The sequence below is a fragment of the Chelonia mydas genome, chromosome 8, assembly GCF_015237465.2.
Source record: "Chelonia mydas isolate rCheMyd1 chromosome 8, rCheMyd1.pri.v2, whole genome shotgun sequence".
NCBI lineage: Eukaryota > Metazoa > Chordata > Testudines > Cheloniidae > Chelonia > Chelonia mydas.
This window is the reverse complement of record NC_057854.1, coordinates 23,328,219-23,340,320: the sequence shown is the minus strand read 5'-3', so window position 1 is coordinate 23,340,320 and position 12,102 is coordinate 23,328,219. Positions and strand designations below refer to the sequence as shown.

Below are 12,102 nucleotides of genomic sequence, written 5' to 3'. Positions count from 1 at the left end.
AAATTTGCATAAGGAATGGTAGATTAGTGCTAGAAGATGGAAGATGACTTTACATTAGGCAAGAATTTCCTGTGAAACTTGTGAATTTTTGTTATTAATTTGATAGGAATTGCTTGCAAGCACTGGTGCGGTCATATCTAGCATTTTTATTAAAAGTTTAATGTGTATGCAAATAAGCTGTGCCTTGAAGAATAATGTAAAGTGGATAAACTTGAGAGTAATACTCTTTCAGCAAGCCTGTGCAAACAAGTCTATTTGACTTGAAATACATTCTGAGCATGAAAGACTATTTACTTAAAATTCAAAGTGTTCACGTTTTAAATTTTTTTTAAAGTCATCATTTTAAATAAGGATCATGTCTTATCAATATTAAAATTTGTAATGGAAAACTTTTTTGGTCTGGGCATGCTTTCAAAGCTTAAATGATATTTATTTGCGACATGAAATAGTTTTCTCAACTGGAATGCTGTTGTTCATTATCTCCCCGCTACCGTTTGGGAGTGGGGAGAGACCTTTTGATTCCACAGTCACAACCAATTTTGTAAAAGGATTTAAAACTTGGTGTTCAGAACTGAATAACTGAATTGCTCTGCTGTATTTTCTTAAAGGACATCCACTGTGATGCATTGATTTAAAACCAAAATATTCCTTAAAGGTACACTGCATTGATTAAGTGAAGGAATGCAAAGCTATCTGTTTAAGATCTCTCTAGGTGAAATGAATGTGTGGTGTGGAATATTAAGTAGCTAAAGGTGGAATGGATATGTGGTGTGGAAGGATATCTCAGAGCTCTCCATGCTATTTAAACCCCATTGGTGGACCTATTGGCTGGGATTAACTCTGTACTGCAAAATGAGAAACTCACACCAGCCCCAAATAGACCATCACAATTGGTGAAGGTTCAAAGAAGAGGCCACAGGAGATCTGTGACTTTGTGGCTTCTGGAGCCCAAAGTAAAATGAAATTTATACTTACCAAAAGCAATTTTTCTTGCAAGTTCGAAATGTTGGGACTGCGTCCATTCATAATGCATTGTGGTGTTTTCTGTTCACTTTTCTCACAGAGCTACGTCAGCCTGCTCTTCTGGTACCAGTTCTTCTGTGGCTTCTCAGGGACCACTATGATAGATTACTGGCAAATGATCTTCTTCAACCTCTTTTTCACCTCGATTCCCCCCATCCTTTTTGGAATCCTGGATAAAGATATATCTGCAGAAACACTCCTAAGTTTGCCAGAACTATACAAGAGCGGGCAAAATTCAGAGGTGGGTCTTGGCTGCTGGCGTAACTGTATGAGATCTTATCTGTTTGATAAGACAGTGGTTCTCAACTCTTTTCATGCTCCCTCTCCCTGATATCCACTATCCACCTATTTTTTCTCTTCTGCTGACATCCAGCCAAAGGCTTGTGTAACTGGGGTCATGGCAAGTACCTGTGAGTGGACTTGGAGTGGAGGTGATGGTGGAAGCTGGGGTGGGTTCTGGTGCAAATGATGGGGCTGGGTTGGAAGGTGTAAACCGGAGGATTGGTGTGGTCACAAATCTCATGGGCCTGATTGGCCACTGAATCACTCCAGTTTCACTCCTGTGTAAGTCCACTGAAGACATAAGGTGAGTGAGGTAGTACCTTTTATTGGATCAGTGTCTGCTGGTGAAAGAAACAAGCTTTGGAGCTTCCACAAAGCTCTTCTTTGATGGAAGTTGGTCCAATGAAAGATATTACTTCACCCACCTCATGTCTCCAACATCCTGGGGCCAACACAGCTACCACACTGTAAACAACATAAGTCCATTGAAGTCAGTGGAGAGCTGCATTGGTAAATCAAGCCCGAAACATTGCAACCCTGAAGACTCTCTTAACATCAGAAGGGTGTAATGTCTCTGACCTGAAGAAAGATGAAGTGGAGGAATTTGTAAAGACTTTTGTTTTTCATTATTGGAGGGTGTAGGGAGAAATAAATGAGTGGAGTTGAAAGGTAACAGCTGAGTGTAAAAACAGCGTGGCCCATGATTAAATTGTGATGGGGTCTGAGTATTTGTAACCTAAGCAGGAGTTCTAAAGGAAAAGCTTTTAAAGTGAAGATGACAGTAGAAAGTGACACGTAAACTTAAGCCTTTAGATCAACAAAAGGCTGGCAGACTGTGTGTATGCACTCCTGCTGTTATGTTTAGAAATAGTCCTTTTAATATACAAAGTACTTCTTTTGCCACTGTAAGAGTTTGGTGTCCCTGTTTCTCCAGGCCTGGATGCTTTCATTTTTTCCTTGAATATTCCAAAATTGATAAAAATCTGGGAATATGTGTAAGCGATTATATTAAGCTTTTTCTCAAACCTCCCTGTCAACTTCAGAGAACCAGGCTGATCTTCTATTTATTTATTACAAATGCACACACTTTTTTTCTGTCATTTTAAAATGCCTTAGCCTAGTTTGGGCTCAACTGCTCTTTTCTAATCTGTTCTAAGCAAAACCTTTTTGGGGGGCAGATTTTTTACCTGTCCTTTCCAGGTCCCAGAACAGTGGAATACAGAAGGAGTCAGGGCTCCTCCGTTTTATGCAGCAGCCACATTTTTAGTCTGGGGTGTGATTTTCAGAGGTGCTGAGCACCCATGACTCAGACTGGTTTCACTTTGATGTTCTGACAGTCCAGCTCTTGGAGTGCAAAGTGTGGAAGGTAGTCAGACTGCCAACAGACTCTCTGAAGAGGTTTCACCCTCTTCCAACTCCAGCTGTTGACCTGGTCTCAGTGGAATGTATTTCTTCATGTTTTCAAAGGGCATAGTCATTGGTGCTCTGGCATTCTGAAGGCCTCATCAACCTGCCACTCCCGTAGTGACCCTACCTGTTACTGCAACTGTGGCATTAAAAGTCATGATAAAGGCCTAAATGTCAACATGTGCAATCGCATTACATTTCCCTAAACTTACTGTTCCATGGAAAAGAGTTTTAAAGAATAACATTTGACCCAATCCTTCAGCCCTTATGGGAGTTTTGCCTGAATAAGAACTGCAGGATCAGGTTCTTAAAGACAATTACTTAAATGAATGCAGTACAAACTAGGAGAAACAGTGTGATAATGGTTATCCCTCACTTTCTACAGACCTACAAGCTGTCAACTTTTATTATTGCCGTGTTGGATGCCTTCTACCAGAGTCTCATCTGCTTCTTTGTCCCTTATTTGGTAAGTACATAGAGGATTTAAACACTGCTTCTTTAAAAAAAGTTTAAAAAATACCCCAAAACACCACTGTTTTCTTAAACCTTGACTAGTCAGAATGCATATCTGATTTTTGTCTATTTTCTAGACATACAAGGACTCTGACACTGATGTTTTCACATTTGGAACCCCCATCAATACCATCTCTCTCTTCACAATTCTCTTGCACCAAGCTCTAGAAATGAAAACTTGGGTATGTCTGTAAACGTGATGGGTACAGATGACAATTTTACTTTTTGTGTATTTAAATATGATTATATGGTAGTGTAGATAGGGCCTACAGAAAGCCATGGAATTGTCTTTGAGTCATTTTTTAACTCTGGATCACACAAAGGAAATAAGTTTCTTTATATGCAGTGAGGTATCATCAGTGAGCCAACAAAAATGGATGATTTGCCTAGAGTAATTGCCTCCCTGGAATACCTTTGATTATTCATACAGTGTCTTTGGGACAGAACAATGCAGAATTCTGCAGTTAGGCATCAGAATAGGAGACTTTATGCCATGCTCTTAGAGATAGTCTTTGTTACTTGCAAGTTATTGTCCTTTGAATGAGTTATGTGGAGGAGGGTGTGTTTTATTCTGTAATATATACATATTGCATTATGCAGTAGTTCTCAATAACATGATCTATACAGGTATGTTCTTTCTAATATCCTTATATGTTCCCCTGTACTAAAACTAAAGTCATGGGATCCAGCATCAGTGTTTGGTGCCATTAATGTATTCTCTGCTTCTGTTCATAGACACACTTCCATTGGATCACAATGATTCTAAGTGTTGTGCTTTACTTCGTCTTCTCAGCTATCTACAATGCTGTCTGCGTTGTTTGTAATGAACCCACAAGCCCCTACTGGATTATGGAGGATCAGCTGTCAGATCCTAGCTTTTATTTAGTGTGCTTCCTTACACCAGTCGTAGCACTTTTACCAAGGTTTGAACATTTGATTTTTTTTTCCTTTCCACTGTTGGGATTTGAGGGCATTAGGGTAAGATGATGATGATAATGATGCCTTGTACAGATAAAAACGATATTGTCCTTAGCTCTCTCAGAGTCATGTTTGGTCCAATGTGGAGACATGGCTTCTATTCTCAGTTCAGCTGTTGGCTCATACAATTATCTAATCTTTGACAAGTCACTTTACACCTCTGTGCCTCCTTTTGCTCATCTATAAAATGGACATTGTCATGCTTACCCTCTTTTGTGAAGTGCTTTGCGATTTTACAAGTGAAAAGCTGCTATAAAAGTGTTCAATATTATGGGTACAGCAATATTCAGTGTACCACTGTTTGGTAAAGGGTAGGTTTAAGTTTTGAATTGTCCCCAAATGCAGTAAAATCTTGAAAAATATCTACTTCTATCATGTCTCTATATTATACGACATCTTTAAATAATTAACATCTTAAAATTTGGCAATGCATTACTGCAGATAATTAATAATATCTTCTTTATATATAAATGTCTTCGTACAGCCAGAATCTTAGTTTACTATTGTGACGCTTTGGGGGTTCACTCAGACAAAAAGGGCTTCTCTCACCACCTGCCCTGGGACCCTGATTGCCTCTGTGCTGTGCATCTTTGGCTCAGAGCCCTGACACCAGCAGCACGCTCACAGCCCAGTGGCTCACCCGGGTTCCACCCACCCAATTACTGCTAGCAGAGTGAACTCAGCGACCCTTCTGGTTCCAGCTCTCCCCAAAAATATCTCCTCTGTAGTGTCCAGTCCCTCTTACTGGACACTTACAGAGGTAACCCCAAGTTCACTGCCTCCTGAGAGCCAGTACATGCAACAGCTTGTTAGCTCACCTGGGGCTATAAACTCAACCTTAATAAATGGCACTGGGATGATTTATAGTAAACTAAGAATACATATATTAACAACAATCATAGATTTTAAGTGATTTCAAGAGAGAGTGACAGCAATCTCAAAAGGTTACAAACAAAAGAAATATAATATGCTTTCTAGTGTCTAAAATTCAATTCTAGCAAGATATAGCTTTGCCTAACAGTTTCTTACTCACACTAAGTTGTCAGCGTTCTCCAACTAGTTTAGTAGGAGGACTCATCTTTTGTAGATACAGCAAATTGGCTTCTTTGTTCTCCCAGGAGATGGATGACTCAAATATCTCTTTGCCCCCACATATATTACCCCAAAGTTCATTGTTTCTGTTTCAAGAGCCAGGAAGGCTTCCTGAGGGGTACAGACTCTGTCTGTGGTTGTGATCATTAAGTGGTCTTCTCCCCTGCTTGTTGGCTTTGTTTACCTTATATGTAAATGTACCTGCATTGTCCTCTGCCTGTGATCAAACTGGTCAGACAAGGAAAAAATGAGAGAGAACGGTTTTGCCTTCTATGTCTGTTTACAGACTACAAAACAATATCAGAGGGCATGCGTAATTTCACAAACAACATTGTTACATACATTTCACGGTAATATTAATGACCAGCAGGGTGGTAGTTTTCAAATGACATATTACAAGACACCTGTTAAATGAATATCATGGCAATGATGTGTTGAGGGCAGTGAGTGTGTCAGGCCTATTGTGAATTACAGTATAGTGTGTCCTCTGCCAGCAGGTATGGAGTGTCTCGCAGGGTCACAACTATATGCCAAATAATGGATGTATTGAAAAATATTCACTGATAATGTTATTGTTTTAACAGGTGACAGGCTAAAATATATACTTTCACTTCCTTATGTGTGTTATTGTTAACACCTTAGGTTATTAGAACTAAAATAGTTTATAAAAACAAATCTCCTATTCCCAGATTATGGTGCTAATTTATTTTTTGCACTACATTCAACTTGGACAATGAAATAAGACTAGTTTGTTTCACTTTTTGTTTCTAGTCAGTTTCACTTTTGTGGTTGTCATGAACTGTAAATACTAGTTATGAAAACAGTTCCTTTAATATTGGATTCTGTAAAACCACTTTTCAAACACTTTATAAAATATGGGCCTAAATGATCGGAAAGGTGACCATTTAAGACTAGATAACTTTTTTTTCTCAAATAATACCTGTCCAATGAGTACTATATTTCCATGTGTTTTTAGATTTACTTCTGTTTATATGCTGTGCTATATAAGGTAAAGATGAAGTGCCTCATAGTTCAGTGCAGTCCCATGTCTTCAGGGTACAGCATCTTTTACTGTCTGTTTTGTTCCTGTATGATGGTTGCGTTCCTATCAGCCCATATTCACTGTTGTCATTTTTGACCCTGAGCTTTCTAGGAAGAGCTACATCAAACACATGGTTAAGAATTCATGTCTCTATCGTGGGGATTCATTCGTTGAGATCATTGCTGCCTCAGCAGGATACTGAGCTTAAGGATTTTTGTCTTGATAACAGGGGTGGAGCACTGCTGTTCCCTCTTGCAGGCACCCCAGAATATTGTCTTTAGGAGTTTCTGTTCACACAAAATCCAGCTCAAAGTCCCCCCCTAGAACTGAGTTATATCAAAAACACTCCTTCCTGTGATGTACAGGCTCACACTCAAGTTTTCTTTTGGCTGTGACTGACTTCCTCTTGGCATGCTGATTGTTCCTTATCTCCCCTGTTTCCCACCTGGAGTTTACAGCTTTCCGACTCCTCACTATCTCTAGGAGGTAGGATTAAAATTCTTGAGCCTCAATTCCTCCTCTTGTCCACAACTTCTTGTACTTATTGATTTTATAGGTTGGAGTTGCTAAGACATTTACTGTTTGGTGAAGGACGTCCCCATTTGCCCTTGCTTGTGTGCAGGGGTTTTGTAGTAGCTCTGCATAGTAGTTCTTTGAGATATGCCCCATCCACACGACCAAAAAAAATTTACTATGCTTTCCTGTTCAGAATAGAAAATGAATCTTGCTGCTTGTGAGCTCCCAGCTTCATGCAACTTTCCTCAACTTTCAGGCACTGCCAGGGAGCTGGAAGAAGAGTGGGTGCAGCAGAGGCAGGATAAAAGCAAGGAGTCTCTGCCTGCCTGGCCCTAGTCTCTGCAATTTTCCAACAGTCCACAAATTCTTGGGACAGAATCCTCTGTTCCTTGTACTGGGAGAGTGAAAACCCCCATGCCCTTCACCTTTCCCTATTTCCCTGCCCACTTCTGCCTCCACACACCACCTGATCTCAGTGTGAGGGGAACTTCAGAGTTAAGATCCCTTCCTGCATGGGAGAGAGGGGAACTGGGTCCTTTCTTAACACAGTTTCAAACAGCACTCCCTCTGAATTGGTTTAGGATATATATTGGCCAGCCATGTGGACAAAGGCCAAATCATGTTCCAGACCCTTCTCAGAAACTGTCCTTACGGTGAGACTTTGGTTTTCAAATACGACCTGGTAGTGTAAAGACAGGCACCATCTCTCTAGGGAGGCCAACTGTTTTGCTGGTTCCTGAGCCACCCACAAGCTGGGATTGTTTTTACTTCCAAGCCTCAGATGAGATGTTAAACTAAGATCCTGTCTGCCCATCCCCTTTCTGAATATGGGAGAATATAACCCCAGTGTCCTGACTGATAGTGCTTCTCTCAGTGAAACTAATCTGTGTCTGACCTTCCTTGCCCTATGCAGTGACTGCACAACCTGTATTATCATAATTTATATAGCACCATAAGTGTAAATGACTCTGTACAATAGGAGGACTGTGTGTATTTAAGTGCCTCCATTAGAAATATTACACCTCTCTGCCAGAAACCTGCATAACAATGGAAGCTGAAAGATCAGAGTTAGATTTTTGTCATGTTGTGGCAAATTACCAGTGAAGCCCATTATTAATGCAGTACCCTTCTTCACCTTTCACCAGGTATTTTATATTGGCCATGCGAGGAACCTTCAGAGTATCTCCGATTCTGAAAGCTCAGCAGCTGGATAAGCTCCCTAAAGAGCAACGAGACCGGGAAATCCAGAGGTGGAGGTCAAGAAAACAAGGCATCCCAACCACATCTATGGTATCACCCAGCGATGAGGTTGACCAAACCAATAGTAATTTACGTGTGTCACAGTTTCTGGGCCAAGCAGCAGTTACACCCCATGGGAATAACGATACCCAGGGACTCTCGACTCCTGAAATGAATCACCTCAGGGACTGGATGCTAAATGGAGAAGGTAATTCTTCCACCAGGAGGTGCGCAGGGGAAGAAACTACTGCTGCCAGCTTCTTAGCAAGACCCTGTCCTGGGCAAAATCTACTTGATCCCACTAGAATACCATCTCCTGGGCCGTTCGCTAGCCAGCTGACAAGTGATAACGCTGAAGAACTTACCCCTGGAAGCCATCGGAGGTCTGTGAGCTCAGTGACACTGTAAAAGATTTGCGGTGGCGGGTGTTTGAACTCTGGACATATTGTGCTGCTGCTGTGCGGCCCACATGGAGGGGGAGTACAGAAGTGGGAGAAAACGTTTCTATTTATATTCAACTGTGAAGCTTTCTAGACAGACAGACACACGGATTTACAAACCTGCTGGAACAGTGCAACATAATCAGTAATACTTACATAGCCCATGTTCATGTATCTTTCTGGGGAGGTGGGAGTCACTAGCTGGTTGGTTTTGATTAACTGGGGGAATATGACATGAGCATCAGTTAGTCACTGTGAAATGCACAGTTTGGATGAAAACCAAAGATGTTGCTCACCAAGGAACATTTTCCCTTCACAATAATAGTAGTCGATGTGTTGATTAAATGGTAACTACATGCTTAGTTCAGTGAGAGGGAACCGTCCTCTAGGTCTTGCCTTAAAGCAGCAAATCCCATTCCAGCTCCTTTCAAGCTCTGCTGCTTTTCCAAGGGGCACCAGCAACTTAAAAATCACACTTCTGTCTGACAATGTGTTATCTCCTACTGTTACAAGTGATACCTAAGATGACTGTAACAGAAAGAAATTAGAAAAAATGGTATATTTTTCAGTCTGTATGCTTTATGCATGTAACAATACTGTGTAGATAGTCAGTTTCACTGCTTCCCTTTTATAGTCCGTTTCACCCTTTTTGTCTGGGTTGATCTTCTACACAGCAGTAGAGGGCAGTGAAGAAAAGATTTTAATAAATGGAAAAATGTGCATATAAAATTACAACAAAAAAAAACTGGCAGGAGAACTTCAAGGGAGGTGTAGGATTGTAGTTTTGAAAACTACCTAATATAAACCAAAATGTGAAATAGAAATATATTAACCCTTGCCAAATTTCAATTCAAGTAAATATTCAACCTAACTAGAATTCTCCTAGCTTTTTCATTTGGAGATAGTGTTCCTCCCTTCTTGCCCTATACTATTATGGAGTGTTGCTGTGTTCTGTCAGACACACATAATGTTCTACCCCAGAGCTGGACGCAGTCAATGATAGATGTGAACATCCCTATATGTTTATCGATATTCTTGGGATTGTTTTGAGTTGAAAGTTGCTGAAGAGATAGAAAATATTTTAATAGTGAACTATACAAATCTATACCAGATCTGAGAGTCAGGCAAGTAAATTACTTTGAATGTGAGATATACAATACGAAAGGGTGCTAATCACATTATCGTTGTAATAGCAAATGGTAAGTAAAATGTGGTGTGTGTCTTCAAGACTTTTAAAAAATACATCTCTAGATCTTTTTCAATACCTCAAAGTAATAAGAAATAAGAATAATCATAAATGACTCCAACATTACTAGCTGTTGCAATGCAGTGAATGATGTCTCTATTGTTTCTCATAGAAATACTGACTTATTAGCACTATGTCAAGTTGCAAGATGTCACAGGAAAATCTTCACAATGTGGGGCTTAAACTGAACCCAGTCATGCACTAAATCTATCTTGCCTGGCACCTGTGACTCAACCACTGACTCTCTATTTTAGAAATATTTTTAGCCTTTTATATATGTATTATTTTAGCTAATTTATTATGACACATCACAATGTGTGATCCCTTTTTAATAACCCATTTAGCAAACACTCATTTGGCTTTCAGTGTATTCTGAGGACTACTGTAACTAATATCTTCAAGTTGTGGTTACTTTAAAACAAGTGAGGCAGGACTGAATATCATGCCTAGCACTTAGATTTGTACTAAAACTGTAGCTCATTTATAACTGTAACCAGTACAGTATTGTCTGCTCTGATGGAAGTAGAAGGCCACTTAGAAAGAGATTTTGTGTGTGTGATATATGAATGAAGGGAATTAGATGTAGTTGAGATTTTTGTTAATGGGATGTGAGATTGCTCAGTGGCCTGCTCAGTGGCTAGGAATGAATTCTTTGGTGACTATATTTGATATCAACTCTTTTCCACTCCCAGCAGTGGTTTTATGTGATCTAGTCCATTTTCTCTGAATTCAGGGAAATGAGGTGCCATTCACCAGTTTTTTCTCATGTATTTTATGATGACAACATGTGGAATATTTCCACTGTAATAAAATTGATACATTTATGACTCAGAGTGTTATTCATGATGAGCCTTACGTGATGGGGGGAAAAGTAATAATACCAAGCTCTTTTATTTCGTGATTTTAATCAGCAGATCTCAATGTGTTTTAGAAAGAAGGTTAATATCATTATCCCCATTTTAAAGATGGGGAGACTGAGGAAACAAGGTCACCCAGCAGCCAGTGGCCAAGACAAGATCTCCTGAGTCCTATTCTAGAGCTTTATCCACCAGGTCACACTGGCAACTTGTTCAGGGCAAAATAATGGATACCTTGTAGGTCTGTGTGGGTGTATGGAGATGATACAGGGGGGAGCCAAGACCAGTTCAAGCAAACCTGGGGACTGCAGTGGAGTCTCTTAATTGAGTCTCCTGTCTACAAGCCACAAGAATCAATGTGTGATTTTTCTTCTCACCACCTGAGAAATTGCTGTGCCATACAGGCTGCCCTCTCAGCTGGGAAGCCAAGAGCACTGGGGGGGAACGTGTCCAGAACTGGTTTGAGGATGCAGTGCAGGGAATAACAGTTCTCTGTTAAACAGGAAGAAAGAGGATTTCCTGCCATGTGCTCACCTGTCTGAATATATCCAGAGGTTCCATGATGCTTAGGGCCACCTATTATACAGAGTGAGAGAGAGACTGTGCCTGCCCAAAGAACTTACAATCAGAAGTATTTACTCCTAGAGGAATGAGTAGAAGTTTGCAAGTGTGCCTTTTAATCTACTTGTCAACAAGCTACCTGCTAGCGCCATCAAGTGGTAGATGATTACAATAAATGGCTCAATTTACTCCTCTATCTGTGGAATCGACTGTGGTCTTCAATACCAGAAAGCTCTGTAGCATCAGAACAGTGTAAACCACCCACTCATTTAGGGAGTAGAGGCAGAGTGAACCATGTAGCCCACAAAATGCAAGGGACCAGGCAAGGGACTCAGAAGCCTAGCAGGACACTAGCTGGAGAGTAAAGCAGTCCTCTGGCAGCTCTCCACTTGGGGCGAGAAAGGTGGCAACACTGTTACCTGTCCTGCCTTAGGCTCAGAGCCAAATCAAAGCCCAAAGTGGATTTATTTCCCATGGGGCTGTTTTGTTTGCTTGACAGAGGTTGCATATTTTTATGAATCTAAATGCACCATGGCTTATTTAAATGAGTCCTTTTCAGGACACACTCCATCAGTTCTAGTGTGAACGGTCAAAAAGCAGAGTGGGTCTCTAGCATTTTCATGTGCCTGCTGCTGGTATCAACTTCATTGTTTCATTTAGTTGGGCCACAAAATATTAAAAATGAATGAGTCTCATTAAAATTGCCACGTAATCTTCTTTTGGTCTGTGACACTTTATCATAATAAAGTAATTGCACAAACAACAATGCTTCAGACCACATATAGGAGGCACTGTGACCTATGAGACATACTGAAGGTGACTTCTCTTATGTAAATGACCAGCTCTCTCACTTACACAAGGCTATCCACAAAGTAATGCAAACTACCCCCGAGCTGCTTACAATGA

General features: G+C 40.4%; 1 protein-coding gene across 1 annotated transcript in view; it reads left to right on the top strand.

The window, feature by feature from the left end:
• Positions 1-10,761, top strand: part of ATP10B (ATPase phospholipid transporting 10B (putative)) — a 236,500-nt gene extending 225,739 nt beyond the window's left edge. The window contains exons 19-23 of the mRNA XM_043520957.1: positions 1,064-1,264; positions 3,098-3,178; positions 3,303-3,407; positions 3,961-4,148; positions 7,999-10,761. Coding sequence (XP_043376892.1) covers positions 1,064-1,264; positions 3,098-3,178; positions 3,303-3,407; positions 3,961-4,148; positions 7,999-8,500 — 1,077 coding nt within the window. The 3' untranslated portion in view covers positions 8,501-10,761. The remainder of the gene's footprint in view (positions 1-1,063; positions 1,265-3,097; positions 3,179-3,302; positions 3,408-3,960; positions 4,149-7,998) is intronic.
• Positions 10,762-12,102: the final 1,341 nt, after the last annotated feature.